At 45.3% G+C, this 18,588-nt stretch overlaps 1 protein-coding gene across 1 annotated transcript; it reads left to right on the plus strand.

Annotated features, from left to right (window-relative positions):
• The first annotated feature begins 5,046 nt into the window (after nt 1–5,046).
• Nucleotides 5,047–18,336, plus strand: LOC127057127 (solute carrier family 2, facilitated glucose transporter member 3-like). Its single transcript, XM_050965814.1, has 10 exons — nt 5,047–5,301; nt 8,764–8,859; nt 10,870–11,030; nt 11,372–11,612; nt 11,899–12,061; nt 13,151–13,338; nt 13,992–14,096; nt 14,644–14,745; nt 15,062–15,265; nt 15,660–18,336. The coding sequence occupies exons 1-10, from the start codon at nt 5,287–5,289 to the stop codon at nt 15,885–15,887; spliced, it is 1,503 nt and encodes a 500-aa protein (XP_050821771.1). The 5' UTR covers nt 5,047–5,286; the 3' UTR covers nt 15,888–18,336.
• Nucleotides 18,337–18,588: the final 252 nt, after the last annotated feature.

The following is an 18,588-nucleotide window of genomic DNA, read 5'->3' on the forward strand; positions in this document are numbered from 1 at the left end:
TTCTAGTCTGGCCAGTTCTAGTTTAGTAGCTGCCTCACTGGTGGTCATATTTGCTAACCTTCCTGTCCTTACTGCAGCCTAGCCCAAGAGCTAGGGGAAAAAAAACAGTTTGTGAATTCCCCTGCTGTAACTTAACTACTCTGCCCTCGGGCAAAAGAAAAAAACCTCCAGCTGCTCTCAGCTAAAAAGTGTCCTAAGGGGAAAAAACAAAAACAAACAAAAAACAAAACAAAAAAACAAAAAAACCTACCTCCCTGGTTTGCAAGCAGCCAAAAGGAAAAACTGTGTCCTTTAAAAATCCTGAGGTCTGTGCTACTAGTACAAAATGACCCCACCGTGCCGCCACCATGTCAGGGTCCCCCCCACTCCCATTCTGAACTCTGGGGTACAGATGTGGGAACCTGCATGAAAGACCCCCTAAGATTATTTTTACCAGCTTAGATTAAAACTTCCCCAAGGCACAAATCCTTTCCTCGTCCTTTGACGGTATTGCTGCCTCTACCAAGTGATTTAGACAAAAATTCAGGAAAAAGGGCCCCTTGGAGTCCCTGTTTCCCCAAAATATTCCCCCAAGTCCCTTCACTTCCTTTCCTGGGGAGGCTTGAGAATAATGTACTAACCAATTGGTTACAATATGAGCACAGACCAAACCCCTTAGTTTTCAGAACACTGAAAATTAATTAGGTTCCTAAAAGAAGAATTTTATTTTAAAAAAAAGTAAAAGATTCACACCTGCACAGTCATAACTTCACAGGGTCAATAAAAAGATTTAAAATACAGAGGATTCCCCTCTGACTCTGCTTCCCAGATACAAAACAGGAATGAAATTACCTCTTAGCACAGCGAAAATTCAAAAGCTAAAACAAAAGATAATTTAATGCATTTTCTTGCCTTACTTACAATTTTTGTAATCTTAGATGCTCATTTCAGGTATGTTTTCAGGAGATGTTTTTCCTGCCTGGTCCGTCTCTCCATCCAGAGAGGGAACAAACAAAGAGAGCACAAACAAAACTCTCTCCCTCCCCAGGTTTGAAAGTATCTTCTTTCCCCATTGGTCCTTCTGGTCAGGTGCCAACTAGGTTAATTGAACTGATTAACCCTTTACCGGTAACGCAGTTCAGTACAGCTGCCCTGTGTATATTTATGACAACCAAATTCTAAATCCAACGTATACACACTAGAGATGGCCTGCAAGCAAACCTCAGATCTGAACACACCACAACTATGGGAAAGTTCAAATTCTGATCCAAACTTTGCATTGTGGATCTGTATTTCACTCACAGAGCCTTTGATGCATTAACTACATCAACACCTGTGCTAGTGACTATGGCAGGAGAGTTACTTAAATTGAATTAAAATTGTATCATTTATAATCAGATAGGAAAAAGCAATGGAAAGCCATTAAACAACCTTTCTGGCAATGAGGAAACAAGTCATGGGCTACTGTTCTCCCTCCCCAACTCTGAATCTTTGCTACATTTTCAAATCAAAACATTTGAAGGTTCTGAACTAGATAGTGAACTTTATTGGTTTTCCACGTTTTTGTTACATAGAATCATAGAAGATTAGGTTTAGAAGAGACTTCAGGAGGTCATCTAGTACAACCCCTGCTCAAAGTAAGACCAACACCAACTAAATCATCCCAGCCATGGCTTTGTCAAGCGTGGGTCTTAAAAACTTCCAAGGATGGAGATTCTACCACCGTCCTAGGTAACGCATTCCAGTGCTTCACCACCCTCCTAGTGAAATAGTGTTTCCTAATATCCAACCTAAACCTCACCCACTGCAACTTGAGACCTTTGCTTCTTGTTTTGTCATCTGCCACCACTGAGAACAGCCCAGCTCCATCTTCTTTGGAACCCTCCTTCAGGTAGTTGAAGGCTGCTATCAAATCTCCCCTCTCTCTTCTCTTCTGCAGACTAAAAAAGCCAAGTTCCCTCAGCCTCTCCTCATAAGTCATCTGCCCCAGCCCCCTGATCATTTTTGTTTCCTCCTGCTGGACTCTCTCCAATTTGTCCACATTCTTTCTGAAGTGGGGGGCTCCAAACTGGACACAATGTGCCTCAGATGTGGCCTCATCAGTGCCAAATAATGGGGAATAATCGATCTGCCGGCAATGCTCCTACTAAGGCAGCCCAATATGCTGTTAGCCTTCTTGGCAACAAGGGCACACAGCTAACTCATATCCAGCTTCTCATTCACTGTAATCCCCAGGTCCTTTTCTGCAGAACTGCTGCTTAGCCCAGGGGTCAGCAACCTTTCAGAAGAGTGGTACCGAGTCTTCATTTATTCATTCTAATTTAAGGTTTCACTTGCCAGTAATACATTTTAATGTTTTTAGAAGGTCTCTTTCTATAAGTCTATAATATATAACTAACCTATTGTATGTAAAGTAAATAAGATTTTTAAAATGCTTAAGAAGCTTCATTTAAAATTAAATTAAAATGCAGAGCCCCCCGAACTGGTGGCCAGGATCCGGGCAGTGAGAGTGCCACTGAAAATCAGCTTGCGTGCAGCCTTCGGCACACGTGCCATAAGTTGCCTATCCCTGGCTTAGCCAGTCAGTCCCCAGCCTGTAGCGGTTCATGGGATTCTTCCTTACTAAGTGCAGGACTCTGCACTTGTCCTTTTTGAACCTCATAAAATTTATTTTGGCTCCATCCTCAAATTTGTCTAGGTCACTCTGGACCCTATCTCTACCTTCCAGTGTATCTACCTCTCCATCCAGTTATGTGCAAACTTTCTGAGGGTGCAATCTAATCCAATGTCCAGATCATTAATAAAGATGTTGAATATATTTTATTCTGGTTGAGATTGAAAGCCTATGTCTCCATCACTCTCCAATGAGAGCATGGCAGCCATTTTGTTATAGTTTGGTTTATGGAGGGGCTGCCAGAAGCTTGGAGGGAAAGCCTCTCTGCATGGTTGGAAGGGCTGGAATTGTAACTAGTCATTTTAGTGCCCAGGGTGAGTAAGTATATTTGCGTCCCCTAGAAGCAATGTTTGAGGGCACACAACACCTCCCCCAGATTTCTGTCTTCCATTAAGCTAGGGTTACCAACTTTCTAATTGCAAAAAACTGAACATCTTTGCTCTGCCACTTCCTCGGGGCCCCTCCCTTGCTCACCACTTCTCTGAGGCCCCCACCCACCCATGCAAGCCCCTCTACCTCAGTTGCTTGCTCTTCCCCACCACCACTCACTTTCACTGGGCTGGGGCAGGGGGTTGGAGTGGAGGAGGAGGTGAGGGATCCAGGGTGAGGCCAGAAATGAGGGATTCAGGGTGTAGGAGGGGGCTCTGGGCTGGGGCAGGGAGTTGGGGTGTGGGAGGAGGTGAGGGCTGGGGATGTGGGCTCTGGGGTGGGCCTGGGGTCTAGGGGTTTGGAGTATGGGAGAGGGCTCAGGGCTGGGCCAGGGGGCTGGAGTGTGGGAGGGAGTGCGGGCTCTGGGAAGTGGTTCAGGGCTGGGACAGGGAGCTGGGTGTGGATATGGGGTCTGGGAGGGAGTTAGGGTGCGAGGGGGGGTTCTGACCTGGGGCAGGGGCATTGGGGTGCAGGCTTCGGCCAGGTGGCTCTTACCTGAGGCAGCTCCCAGTCGTCGGTGCAGCAGGGCTAAGACAGGCTTCCTGCCTGCCCTGGCTCTGCATATGCTCCCATGCTCTCAAGCTGCTGCCATGTCTGGCCCCTAGGTGGATGCATGGCCAGGTGGCTCTGTGCAATGTGCGCTATCCGTGCCCACAAGTGTCGCCCTTGCTCCTCCCATTGTTCATGGTTCCCGGACAATGGGAGCTGTGGAGCTGATGCTGGAGGCAGGAGGCAGTGCATGGAGCTTCTCTGACTGTCCTTGCACCTAGGGACTGCAGGGATATACCATTCGCTTCTGGGAGACTCGCGGAACCAGGGCAGGCAGGACGCCTGCCTGAGCCCCACTGAGCCACTGACTGGACTTTTAATGGCCCAATCAGCAGTGCTGACTGGAGCTGCCAGGGTCCCTTTTTGACCGAGTGTTCTGGTCAAAAACTAGACACTTGGCAACCATACATTAAGCATAGAGGTCTTAGGCACACCCCATAGTTTGAAAACTGTCCCCTCCTGCCAGAAGCCAGTGGATCAGAAGCTGGTGAGAGCCACCCAGGCCACTCAGGCTCGTGACTCTCCATGCGTTGGGAGCCAAGGCGCTTGCTGGCAGGGTGGGTGGCACAGCTTCGAGCTGTGCTCCTGACATGCTCTTGCCTCTCCCCACAAGGAGCCCGACAGTGGCGTGACACCCCCTGGAGCTGGCCTCTGCCTGCGAAGCCCAGCTGCCATGAGATGCTCCCCGTGGCACTTGTTCCCTGCTATGGTGCAGCAGCAGAGCCAGGAGCACCAGGGCAAGGGCATTCTATTGCAGATCCTCAGTTTATACAGCAGAGTCAGGCCTCAGCCTCTGCCCACAGGGTCTCTGGCTTCAGATGGAGAATGGGGTGTTGAGTTAAAAAAAAACACTCTCCAAATCCCATGCAGCTTTTGAGGTCTGTGTTTCCCTTCCACATGTCTTGATGGGGGAGAGGCCATACGACCACAGTTACTGAGCACCTCTCTCTTATATTCTATCTATCTATCTATCTATCTATCTATCTATCTATCTATCTATCTATCTGCCATCTCTGAACACAGTACAAATTAATTATATATGGAGCCTTTTACACAAATTATTATTATTTTATTGCTATATATTTGCATGACAACAATAGCCTGCTAAATACTCATCTCCATAATCATGTCCTTTCCAAAATGCTGTCTGGAATTAAACAATACAAGCCATCAGAATTGGAACGGATGGGAAATCCCATTAGCTGCCCCCCTGAGTGATGTTTTCAGAGTTTGTAGTCTCTGTGAAACATAAAAAGGGCTCTGCTCAGACTCTCACACACAAATGCCTTTTAAGGGGAGAAGGAAAATGCCTTATCTAAATTTCCAGTGATGAAACATTGAAGTCACAAAATTGTGCAGGGTCACAAGACCGTTTTTTTTTTTCTTATTACGGGATCTGGGCGGGGTCTTGTCTTGCTCAGTCCCTCCGTAATATCCGCACCTCCCAGCAGAAGCCGTAAATAGATTGCTCTAAGGCAGCTCCTCAGCAGAGAGATACTGCAAATTGCACAGAGCAAAATATTACAGAAACAGTTCCAGATATTCTGTTGCGTAGGAAGCAAATACATGACATCTGAGAAATCTTCAACGACTTCATTAAGAAGGGGGCAGTGAGTGTGTAGTGTCTTGACATTCTGAGGCATTTGCCAAGGACCATGGAGAGCAAAAAGGTAACCACAGCAGATCTTTTTCTCCTTGCCTTTATATTTTTAGTCTGCTTAGAAATGGTTTTGTTGTTCAGTGCCTGTCTTGGTTTGAACATGGCTGTGTGGGTTCATCCAGCATTTGTACATTCTGGGTTAGCGCTACCCAATTTATCTGACTTGTGAAACCCTTGGCCTGGCTTGCTGAAAATGTTTTGAATCATTGGGCATCCCTTGGCAGAAGGTGTCTTTATAGATAACATCACAGTGTTTTATTATTATTATTATCTCTTTTACTAATTTATTTGTGTGCCTTTTGAGCAGATGAAAGCTCTGTAATCAAACACTGAATGTGCACGAGGGTGAGTCTTTGCTATAATTATTTAAGGATGACTCTGAGAAAGTGTCAGCCACAGGGATGCACAGTAGGGGGGAGGGGAAGATGTTTATGTAGGGTTGTTGCAAGTCATGGCATTTGTTTGGGTACATTTCTGTGGTGGTAGTTTTTCAAAATATTGCTTTCCTTGTTATGTTTTATTTGGCATGAGCTCTATTGTGCTGGATGAATGAGAGCCATTTGTCTTTAGGTTGACCAAGATGACAATGTGTTTGTGATAAGAAAAGGACAATTCCTCTTAAAGGTTTTTGAAGGCCACTTTTAAAGGAAAAATGATTAGACTTCAGATTTCAACCAAGAGAACATGGCAGGTTCACTCCCCCTCTTGACACTCAGCTAGAGAGCCATGGTGGGCAGCATTGTTGATGAGCATCCATGTGTGTTGTGTGCATTAATCTGTGAACTAATTAACTGTGTGTGTTTGAGAGCATCAAGGATAAAAGGCAGGAAATGATGGCTGCGGAAGAGACAGTGAGGGAGGGAGAGTGGCAGCAAATAACTGACTGATGCTGGCGCTCATTGAAGGATATCTGGGGGTTACTGCTTTCGTAGGTATATTCAAGTAGCCATCAGTTTATAAAACCAAGCCTTTCTTTCCCTTTTTTCTGGGAGAAAAGGAGTGTGAGGGAGTGAGATAGGGAGCTCCGAACAAGCATCCCAGTCAAGGTCATTTAGAGGAGAGTAAAGAAGCTGCCCCAGATGAGATCAATGAGTGCTACTGTTCTGGGTTTCCATCCAGTGAAAAGAGAGAAAACTGGTCTCCCCTGATAATATGCATGCAGTCAGACACCATTGTCACCCATTGTGAGGGAGGGGGGGTATGGGTGGTGTTTTGAATTCCCCGCCAGCGTCTAAGCTTCAACCCTGTCAATGTGATTTGTGTAGATCCCACCTTGGTGTTTCAGAGCTCCATGGATATGCTGCTGGTTGGATATACATTAGATCATAGTCCTACTCACTACAGGGTTGGATGGGGTGAGACCATGTCATGTATACTTGAGTGTGAGACTGGCTGTGTAATACAAAGAAATAGATTAGAAAAGGCAGGAAGAATGGACCGTGGTATAGAACATATGTATACCATGTGTACATATGTACACGCCATACTATGTGTGTGTGTAGATTATGTAAGCAAAGTATGCCTATATTCTATCGTGCCCTGGTGGGTCCTGTGGAGCTGGAGACCAGGCCTGGACATTGAGTAAGCCATGGCAATACAGGATGTTCTTTTGGTTAAGGCACTGAACTGAAAAATGGGAGATCTGGGTTTTGTTCCCAGATGCATTGTGACCTGGGGCACTTAGTCTTTCTGTACCTCAGTTCCTCATCTTCAATATGGAGGGAATAATAATAATTCCTACCTCATAGAGAAGTTGTGAGGATAAATCCATCAATATATGTGAGATATTTGGGCGCTAGCCTGTGCCACTTGAAAGCCTCTGCATCCAACAAGCTTCAAGGTGGCATTAATCTAGGCCTTTTCAGAACTCATTGACTCCAAGGGAATGAGAGAGCAGAGCTAAATCTGAATCTTCTACATGACAGCGCAGAGGGAACCAGGTCTGACCTTGTAGCACTCCCAGTCTCTGCTGGCTCCAGGCGAGGGTATCAGAAATTGGGAATGGAAATACTACACTGGTCTCCACAATATTCTGAGTCCTCACTGGCCTTAGAGAGTGAAAACTAGGGCTGGGAATGCACTTTGTTAACATCTTTGGAAGAGCTCCCAGCCCCTAGTGAATGAAAAACCAGGATAGGGTATTAGGGATGGAACTTCTGAAGTGTTGCCAACTCAAAGCATTCAAAAATTATGAGACAGCATTCCAAAATTGTGAGATTTTAAAACTATGACAAATGTTGCACACTTTTTATTTGGTTTTTGGTTTCTGAGCCCTTAAAGTTCACATGAGTCATATTTTCCAGCTTTGATCAGAAGCCAGGGCTAGAGACATACTTTTTACTTTAATGAAAACTGAGTTTCTGATATAATCACTTGACTCCAGGAGCTGGGGCCTTAAGAAATACATGAAATATTGAGAGCCTTGCAAAAAAAAAAATCACAAGAGTTGGCAGTACTGCCTTCTACCCTGCCATACAGAGTTCTAACACCATCTGCCTTTGGTTCAGGAAGTAAAATCTCAGGATGGGGAAAGAAATCCAGGTCTCCTGTATGGCAGTGCAGAGAGCTAATCCCTCAGGGCACTAGATCTGGCCTCCACTGTAATAAAGGTATTAATCCTAGGAGTACTGAGACTTATGTTTATTTAGTGGCCCCAGTCACATGACATGGGAAATGTTTACAAAACATGCCAGGGATCAGAATCTACTTCTAAATGAAGCATGTCAAAAATAACAGCCACTAGCTAGTACAGCCAATTAAGAAATGCCGATAGAGGATGGAGACCAGGGTGTATAACTGGAACCTCTGACAGGCAAGATAACCATCCTGCCTCTAATTCAATATCTGTCAATAACTGTGAACCTCAGTGTGTCTCAGAACTTCTTGTTCTCAGAACAGTTCCTCCTGCAATGGCTTGTTGAGCTGCTGATGTGGCTCCACCACTTCATGTTTGCTGCACCTGTTTTCCATTGTCAATGACTGGGTGAGCACAGGACCATTCTCAGTAGCATTCTGGGTATCCTCAAAACATGCAGCACCAGTGTCCTGCTTGGATTTGTTGAGATGTTTTCTGTTCCTACAGTAGGACTGGTTCTTGCAATATCTGTGCCGTATGATCCTTGCGTGGATAGTTTGCCGTTACCTTGGCAGGTTCCTAGCCAATTTTATTTTATTTCTGGCCCCATGCAATCAGGGTGTGACACACATGGGTGCCCTGTCACAGGTCAGGGCTGAGTATACATGTGCTCCCATGATTAGCATTATCCAGTATTCCCGGCTCATGTTGGCCCAGGGGAATGAAAGACTGAGACTGGGGATGGAACCCTATTTTCCCAAGTGACCCATAGGGGGCACTAGACCTGGCTTCTGAGGAGCTCTTAGCTGGGATTGTTTGTGTTAAACAGAAAAACAATTTGTGTGGAAAATGTGAAAAAATAATTTAAATGAATGCTTTTCCCCTCTCTCTCTTCAGAAAATTACTTGTCCCCTTCTCTATGCCGTTTCCATTGCGGCCATTGGATCGCTCCAGTTTGGGTACAACACAGGTGTCATCAATGCACCTGAGAAGGTGAGAGAGAGCCCTCTGAATTTCAAGGTATCTGGGTGGTCTCATCTCTTCTATAGAGCTCATTCTGCTTCAGAAGATGGTGCTGAGGATCAGCTTAGGGACAGGGAGAGAGGAAAGGTGATTGAGGAGCTAGTGCGTGAATGATGTCTCTCCTATTTGAAGTACAAAGGAGGAGAGAGGACCCTCCTTTTATTGCAGGGGAAGAGGAGGAAGAGGGTCACCTTTACATTGTGGTGAGGAGAGATGGAGTAAAGAGGGTCATTGTCCCACTTCAGGTACAGGGAGGATAAAGAGAGAGGGGTCAGTTTGCCATTTCAGGCAGGTAGGAAGTGATGTAGTCCTCCCATTTATGAGGTACACTGGGAGTGGGAGTGTGGATGGGGTCTCTGTTCCACCTAGACATCCAGAGGGAGAATTATGAAGGGATGCCATCTTGTTTGGGGCAGTTGGAAGCCTTGTCCCTGTATGATTTGGATGTAAATAGAGGGAAAGCATGAAAGTGCGGTATCCCTGTCTTCCAAAGTACACAGGAATATGGGAGTTAAGTTACTCCCTTCATTTTGGGGGTGCAGAGGGAGGCTGGAGTGGAGTTTGTGCCTCCATTGTGAAGTAAAGGGGAAAGGAGAGGAAAGCCAACCTGGAACATTGGCATAGAGGAGACATTAGAACCAGGAAAGGAGAGGGACTGGGCACATGGAGAGTTTGGAGAGAATCTATAACCCTCCTGCCAATCTAGTTTTCTATCCAGATTCCACTGCTTTAAAAGAATTTACTTTGGGGAATATCCCCACCAAAATGATGTGTCCCGGCTGCCAGTCTGCAATCCTCCAAACCACAGAAATCTTCTCAGCATCCCTTATAGATTGGGATGAAGCACACTGGCAGGAGTCACAGAACAGCCCTTTCAGAGGTTGGAGGGGACAGCCAAGAGCTGAGAGAGGACTGCATGAGATTATAGTTTCCCCTGTTGATTCTGGGATTCATCTCTCAGGCTTTCATCTATCTATCTATCTATCTATCTCCATACACCACAGCTATCTAGCTATCTAGCTATCTAATCAAGTTTCATATTAAGTTCAAAGTGGGGGCTTAGTGCGGGATGTCACTGTCTGGGGAAATTCCGACCAAGTAATCTGCAAATTACACCATCAAGAAAAAAAAAAGAAAAATGTAGGGTTTTTTTCTTGTGAACCAGATGAGCTAAATCCCATGCAAAAAAGTGAGTCATGTCTACCACATCCACCCTGTCTCTCGGAATACTGAAGTCATAACCAGAAAAGGGAGGGGGAAAGTGGGTGTGTGGCCAAACTAGCGCCTTGCTGCCACCTGCTGGGGGTACAGGATGTGAAACTCGGGCCCTGCAACACTTTGTAATTAGACAGGGTATCTATCTGAAAATTAGCAACAGGAAAAGTTCTCTTGCCTCCCATCTCATCCATCTTAGAAAGCAATGCAGGATAGTTCCCTGCAGTGCTTCAGGATTTTATTCAGTCCCTTGGGGAAACTATTTCACAGTCTCATATACCCCTCACTGCTGGTGAATGTTTCCTGATACCAGAAATGTTCTAATTTGTGAGAGAACTTTTCCCTTTGCTCATTTCAGTCCCATTGCTGCTATTTCTCCTCACTCAGACCTACTGTCCGTCTGAAGCACTCTCCTTGCAGTCTACATCCTTCTGCTACTTACAGAGAGTTAGCCTTATCTCCTTAATCATCTCTTGCCCAATCTCATCAGACTAAGTAAATCAGTCTCTCCATCCTCTTAATCATGTCCTACTGCTGTTCTTCTCTGAGCTTCTTTCCCTCTGAAACTTTGAGTTCCTCTTCAGTTCTCCTGACCCACTTTAGCTTCTCTACTTCCAAATGTCTGAGGTCTCTTCCCACCCCCGTGACTTTGTGACAAAAGAACCTCCTGACCTCATACAGAGCTCCCCCTTCTCCCACAGTACATTATATTTGATTGTAACCCCTCTCTCCTTCAATTTCTGGGGGGTGTTTTCTCCCATGCAGATTATTCAGGCATTCTTCAATCAAACATTGGAGTCGCGGAGAGGAACCCCAACCTCCTCTGAGCTTCTGACCTCGCTGTGGTCCCTCTCCGTTGCCATCTTCTCCGTGGGAGGGATGATCGGCTCCTTCTCTGTTGGACTTTTCGTCAACCGATTTGGAAGGTACATTGGGAAGGGGGTCTAAGCCACCATGGAGTTTGTCTCTCAATTATGGGATATTGGAAGGGTTAGGAGAAATTATTTCTCTCCAAAAAAAGTGGACCAATGAAACAGAGGAGGAGGGTAGGCTGGGGAGAAGGGACTGATTCCTGCAAGGGCAAGACAGTGGGAGAGAGAGAGAGGAAAAGAAGCAGACAAAGGGAATGAGGCACAAAGGGAAGGCTGAGTGGGGAAGCGTGCCCCAGGGAAGGGGGATCTGGCTGGGCATATTACTTCTGCAAGTTCCTCCCTATCGTTGCCCATCAATAACCCCTGGCTTATGCTAATGTCTCTCTCCTGGGCAGGCGGAACTCCATGCTACTGGCGAACATCCTGGCCGCCGTGGGTGGCATCCTGATGGGCTTCTCCAAGATGGCAAAAGCAGTAGAGATGCTGATCCTTGGCCGCTTTGTCATTGGCCTCTTTTGTGGCCTCAGCACTGGCTTTGTGCCCATGTACATTAGCGAGATCTCACCTACCGCCCTGCGTGGCGCCTTTGGCACCCTCAACCAGTTGGGCATCGTTGTGGGCATCTTGGTGGCACAGGTAAGCCCTGATACTGACTTTCTCAATGGCTGGTGGGGTGGGCACTGAAGGTTTTATGGGCTAATAGGCTGCTCCACAGGGATCATTAGAGGGAGATGAGACCTCATGGACCATTCTGTAGTCGCCATGGGGAGGAATGGGTGGGTTGAATAGCTAGCTGACCTCTCAAGAATTACAGTACAGTGTACTGTAATTCTTGAGAGGGAGAAAGGGTAAAGACTTAATTTTCAACACAGGGGAATATCTCATAATATATATTTCTTTCTCTTCCTGTTCGCTGTATTAGATTTTCGGCTTGAAGGAAATCATGGGGAGTGAGAGCCTCTGGCCACTGCTTTTGGGGTTCACTGTCATCCCAGCCATCCTACAGTGTGCTGCTCTGCCCTTCTGCCCTGAGAGTCCTCGTTTCCTGCTGATCAACAAGATGGAGGAAAATAAAGCGCAAGCAGGTGCGTGGAAACTTCTAAATGGCATCACAGGACACCTACTGGCCAGCCCAGTCACCACAGTCCTTCCAGCATGCACTGAACTTAGGGGAATGGAAGACTAGGAGTGATATGAGAACCTGGATCTCCTGCATGATAGTGTAGACGGCTAATCCCCAGAGGTCACCATACCTGCCCTCCACAGTACCCCCAGGCTGCAACAAGTCCAGGATGTGTGAGAGACTGTAACTGATCCAGGATCTCCTGCATGGCAATACAAAATCATAGAATCATAGAAATGTAAGAGTGGAAGGAACCTAGAGACGTTATCAAGTCCACCCATCTGTGCTGCGGCAGGGCCAAATATACCTAGACCATGCCTGACAGGTGTTAGCCCAACCTGTTCTTAAAAACCTCCAGTGACGAGGATTCCACAACCTCCCCTGGAAGCATATTCCAGAGCTTAACTACCCTTATAGTTAGAAAGATTTTCCTAATATTTAACCTATATCTCCCTTGCTGCAGATTAAGCCCATTACTTCTTGTTCTACCTTCTTACTTAGTCCCTGTGAGGCATCAGGCTTGCCCTTCAGGGTGTTCCCAGCACATTCCTGATAAGAGTAAGAAACCCAGAATTAACATGACCTAGTTCAGAATGATAAGGGCCTAGGACAACAGGTTTGGCCTCTGCAACCCTATCAGCCCCTCCCAATCTTTGGAAAATAAAGTGATTGAGACTAGGAAAAGAGGTTTTCCTCATGGTATACTGGACTCAGCCTCTGCTGTGCTCCTAAGTAGCCCCAAGTTGAACAGGAGCAGGAATCAACTATAGGTCTCCAGCTCAGAGGCACAAATCACTAGGCCTGACATCTACTGTGCTCCTAACACTTTTAGCTTCAGGTTGAATAGGAGGCCAGGGCCAGGAATAGAGCCTCAGTCTGTCCCACATAGCCAGGCAGAATACTAATGTCTAGGGGGGCCAGTCTTCACAGCATTCGCTCCCCCCACAGAGAGTTGGAGACTAGGGCTGGAAGTGGAACTCAAGCCTCTTGTTGGCTGGGGCATGTAAATTGATGACATCTCATGTATTCTATGTGTGGTTCCCCCCTGTAGTTCTCCAGAAGCTCCGTGGTACACAGGATGTGGCCCAAGACATCCAAGAGATGAAAGAGGAGAGCACCAAGATGTCCCAGGAGAAGAAAGCAACAGTGGCGGAGCTCTTCCGCTCACCTAATTACCGCCAGGCCATCATCATTGCCATCGTACTCCAGCTCTCCCAGCAGCTCTCGGGCATCAATGCTGTAAGTCAGCTTCCTGTTTCACTTCTTGGGATCAATTCTCTTGCTGCTTCGTATGAGTGTCTCCCATTGACTTCAGTGAGAGTCAGCCAGATATAACAGCAAGTGGAGCTCCTGGGCTCCACTTCCTGTCTTCAGTTGAGGTCAATTTTTGTGATACTCCCTGCCAAAAAGAGCTCCCTGAAATATTCAGCTACCTTATGACCTCATCAAGCACTGAAGGCATGTTATAGCTCACCCTTGGAAGCAGGTCACTTGGAGTCAAGGGAGATCCATAAAACCTTCAATGACCTCAGGAACTCACCAGGATCCGATTGTGTTTTGTAGCCCAGCTCTAGAAAGGGGCTGCTCAGCACACTAAAGGAGATATGTAGCTAGGAATTAGCATGAGCACTTCCATTTCAAGGATAACTATATGAACAACGGGGAACAAAGATTATTTTAAAGGGATACTTCCCTACAGTGTTTGTTTTTCCCATGGAAAATTGTTATACCTGTGTATGACAATATATGGTCCTTGCATGATCATGGATTGAAATATATACCTTTTTGTCTGAGTTCTTATTGGACACATGGAGAGATAGGCATGAAAATAAGGGACATCCTTTCAGGTGCAGGAACTTGTAACTGCATCCAATTGCGTCTTCTGCTCCCAGGTGTTTTATTACTCCACGGGGATTTTCGAAAAAGCCGGTGTCAAGCAGCCTGTCTATGCCACTATTGGTGCTGGTGTGGTTAACACAGTCTTCACTGTCGTATCGGTAAGTAGTGCTGCGGAGAGCGCTTGGTGAGATGATGGCTAGTGTTGATCTGCATAGAGGGAGATTTTGGGGGAAAATAGTTGAAGTTAGTTATCCTGGAGCCAGTTTTTTTCTCTTCAGCCAAACCGTGGCTGAGATTTGCAGAAGGGAGAGAGGAGGCACAAAAGGAAGTGTGAAAGAGCAGGAGAAAGGAGAGCAAGGCAGAAGGAGGGAACGTGAACACACTAGAAGAAGGAAAGAGGGAGAGAGGGTGAGATAGAAAGGTGTAGAGGAGATGTGGACAAGGGTAAAAGTCAGAGGAAGAATTGGGGCAGGAAAGAGTGGAGAAGTAGATAGAAAAGCACTGGGTGAAGAGGTAGGTAGAGACATAGTATCCTATGTCCCCATCCATTTAGGCTGCCACTGACCACATGAGCACTGGAGAGGTGGAGGTAAACAGCAGATATACCCCTTGGGGATGGGGATGCAGAGCTTGTCATGATGTGGAGCCAGCCCCTTTGGCTGTTACTTTCTAATCTAATGTTTGTCTCTCCTGCCACTTTTGCAGCTGTTCCTGGTGGAGCGTGCAGGGCGCAGGACCCTTCATTTGGTCGGCTTGGGAGGCATGGCTTTCTGTGCTGTTCTCATGACCATAGCTTTGACACTTAAGGTGAGTTGACAGCAATCAAACTGCCCATTCTTGTAGAGTTGAGATGTTATTAGGGACACAGAGGGAAACTGAAGGGAGCCAAAGGTAAAGGAAAAGGCATCTTCAGAGGGATAGGGGTGAGTATAGAGACAGGGAACTCTTGAGTATAAAGAAAGGAGAATCTATAGAGGGGTACAGCTGGGATCGGGGGAATATACATTCCCATACAGCAGGAACTATATACCACGATTAAGTACATAGAGATGTTGGAGCACGTGTTCTGTTATCACATATTTGCTTGTCAAATTACAGCTGTTCATGTTTCCCTCCCTTGCAGGATGTCTTGAGCTGGATTAGCTATATCAGCATCATTGCCATCTTTGGCTTTGTGGCCTTTTTTGAAATTGGCCCCGGTCCTATTCCCTGGTTCATTGTGGCTGAACTCTTCAGTCAAGGTCCCCGTCCTGCAGCTGTGGCAGTGGCTGGCTGCTCCAACTGGACCTCCAATTTCTTGGTGGGAATGCTCTTCCCCTATGCAGAGGTAAGGACACAATCTGGAAAGCATTGTGTTGATCTGATCATTAGCTACTAATAAGAGAGTATTGCAGTTTAAACAACATCCCCACTCCTTTGCTTTCACTTAATGTTTATAATCCACAAATAGCTGGATACTTAGTCAACATAGCCAGTCAACATAGCCCCCTTTGAGACCCACAATTTTTGTCAGTCATGATAGCATTCAAAATTCAGACTCAAGCTTTAAGAAACCCTTAAATGACCTGGAGTGTTCCTTTAAAAACGCTACGTTAAACATAAGTAAGTCCATATTTTGAGGAGGGTGTTGTGATTCTGAGCTTAGGAGATAATGGCTGTACTTTGATTTTAGGCCTATGCACTTTTCAAATTATAACCTTTCCCTTCTTTCCCCTCTGTAGAAATTGTGTGGTCCCTATGTCTTCATCATCTTCATTGTTTTCCTGGTCATCTTCTTTGTCTTCACCTTCTTCAAAGTCCCAGAGACCAGGGGCAGGACTTTTGAAGACATCTCCAGGGGCTTTGAAGGACAAGCAGAAGGAAGTGGCACCATTGCAGCAGTGGAGAAAAGCCCCATGGTGGAACTGAAGGGCATAGGGTCTGCCAATGATGTTACCTCAAATATTTAATGCCCCCCTTCTTGACCCTTTTTCATTGTTAAAGAAATAAGCGGAGAATCTTTCAAGGACTGGGCAGAGATACATGTCAGGAGAAAATCTAGGACAATTTAAAAATTGCTGCTATTTTATTCTTCCCCTCGCACCACTCCCTTTCACATTTCTGCCAAGCCCTGCCAGTGTTAAGATGGTCTGAAGTGGGGAGGTCTCATCTGCTTTCAACACTTGAGGTCATCAGGAGCTACAGCAAAAATAACCTCATCTCCATCTGCTATGCACTTGAGGAGGAGACCATATGGGCAATATTTTTGCTGCTCTCACCTTTAATTGCTCCTAGGGATTAAGGTATTTTTGTGCATAGCAATCTCCTGTTTTTTAAACTTATTATTTTTGTATAGTGAGCTAAAGCAACCAAACAACTCTGCCTCTTCCCACTTTAAATTCAGTTCCACCGTGTGTGCAGTATTGCACTGGAATTTAATGTAATTGCCAAAATGTAAAAAGTCATCATGTCATCTTTACTGTCTGGTGGGTGCCTCAGGAGAAGGGGACCAAGTTACCAGAGAGGGTTTTTTTTTCCCTTTTCTTTTTGTACGGCTAGTTTGAAAGCTCAGTTTTACATTGGTTTATTTATTTGTGTGTCAGTTTAATTGTAAATATTTATTTTTTTAAGAATGTAAAGATATGTACAGATAATGAAGAAGATGTTTATGTTATATAGTCATTCTAAGAGATGGTACTGTAGGTTTTAGGTGCAATAAAACTGTAAAGCAGAAATGTGGTACTAAAGAGAAAAAAGGGTGCTCTGGTTGGCACATGAAATGAAACTGATTATGCACAGCTCCATTAAAGGACATTTCTGTCCTCCAGACACAAATCTAAAAAAAAAAAAAAAAAAGTACTAGAGAGAATAAGCATGTGACGGTATTTGTGAAGTTCTTATGTTCTTCAGGACTTTTTGGTGGCTATGTTAAATAACAGTCACAAGGATTACTTGAAAATTGAAGTATTATAGCAAAAGGGCATTGTTACTTGACACTATTTTCAGTCACTATTAGTTCTTGTGGAGGCTGGGTGATGATTTCAGGCCAGATGCTGACTCATTCAACTCTCTTTTCTTGAAAATTGGCTTCTCTGTTCCTCTTTTCTAACAGTAAAGGAAGTCTGAAAGAAACAGATTGTAATTTAAAGAGATGCGAGTATAAAAAAATTTCCAAAACTGTATATTCTTATCAATTGTTCCTATAGATAAACTTTAGACAAAGGCACGTAGCATGAATCTTCTGGATACAGGACTAGTCATCCAAGACACGTAAGACTCTGTAAAGGTAGAAATGCAGGAAGAGACCAAAGCTCCTGAAACTTGATAGGCAGACGGAAAGATGTTTAGTCCATGGCTATAGGGTAAATTTTTGCTACAGGTGCTGGGCTATCCATTCTGGAGGCTCCAGGCAATACTGTAATGTATTGTGTGTGTACACTACTGCCCTCTACTGGATGCGGTATGTCAGACACATTCACTTAATAATGGTAGAAAGGAGAAAGAAGGAGAGTCCAGTGTGGTTAGGCCCATTGACACTCCATCAACATCCGTGTAGGACGTCCAAACTCAAACTCCAGCACTGAGCACCTCTGCATTTTTGGATTGAAACAAACTCTGGATCTGAATTAATAGCTTGGGTCCATTTACACCAAAGCTAGAATCACATGGCTGGACTTCATACAACACTCGGCAGGGAAGTTAGTATGCCTGACCTCATCAACCCATAGCTGGCTAAAGAAAACAAAACTACAACAATGCTCCCCAAATCATCTGAGGGCACATCTTGTCTATTGCTCCCAAGAACCACACCCAAGGTTCCTTACCATGTATTCTCCAGGGTTTGCTCTTGTCCAAGTTTTAAATGACTTAAGGGATGGAGCCTCCACCCCTTCCCTTGTGGACAATGATTACAAAGTTCAGTAAATTTTGCTGCTGGGAAATATTTCCTGTGATTTAACAAGAACATTTCCCTCCTTGCTCAATTTCATCAACTTACTCCTAATTCTTCCACCCACCCCCACCCTCTTCGAACTTTCTCTCCCTCCTTGCTGTTTATGTCTTTCAGAGTTTATAGACAGTTATACTCCATTATTTCATCATTTGGCTAAATTATACAGATTTCATTCCTTTGATTCTCCTCATAACTCTGATTGTTTAATTGTTTGTGTAAGACACAGCTTTCTGGTTGTATGTCTGTATCTAAGGGAAGGAAATTCCCCTCCAGATGGGCATTAGAGCATTCCATACAGCACATCAGGGTGTTCATATGATGCCTTGGACTCTCACTCTATCTTAGTCTGTCTCTTTCTCTTTCTCTATGTGTACATTATGAGTATTTCTGAACGGTTTTATATACTTATTATTAATTTGTGATTGTGTCACATGTTTCTAAAATAAAAATGGTGGATGTAAATATTACAGATCTGTTTCTGGGTTTGTTACCTCCCCTCATTCCAAACCAGTAACAGCACCAGTCCTTGGAACACACATAGCTCTGCCAGTGCACCTCAGTCCTGCCCTGCAGCCCCCTGCTATTCCAGTGCTGGGCTCTCCATCCAGCTCTGCCAGTGCCCCTTAATCCTACCTGTGGATCCCCTGCTATTCCAGTGATGGGCTTCCTACATCACTGTGGTGCTGACTGGCCAATTGTAATGTTTCTTTCAGCTGCTG

The sequence above is a fragment of the Gopherus flavomarginatus genome, chromosome 1, assembly GCF_025201925.1.
Source record: "Gopherus flavomarginatus isolate rGopFla2 chromosome 1, rGopFla2.mat.asm, whole genome shotgun sequence".
In the NCBI taxonomy this organism is placed as follows: Eukaryota; Metazoa; Chordata; order Testudines; family Testudinidae; genus Gopherus; species Gopherus flavomarginatus.

What these genes read in the sequence shown, in the direction of transcription:
- LOC127057127 (XM_050965814.1), top strand. An exon ending in GGAAAATAAAGCGCAAGCAG is followed by an intron (nt 12,062 to 13,150) that starts GTGCGTGGAAAC and finishes TCCCCCCTGTAG; the next exon opens with TTCTCCAGAAGCTCCGTGGT. An exon ending in CCATAGCTTTGACACTTAAG is followed by an intron (nt 14,746 to 15,061) that starts GTGAGTTGACAG and finishes CCTCCCTTGCAG; the next exon opens with GATGTCTTGAGCTGGATTAG.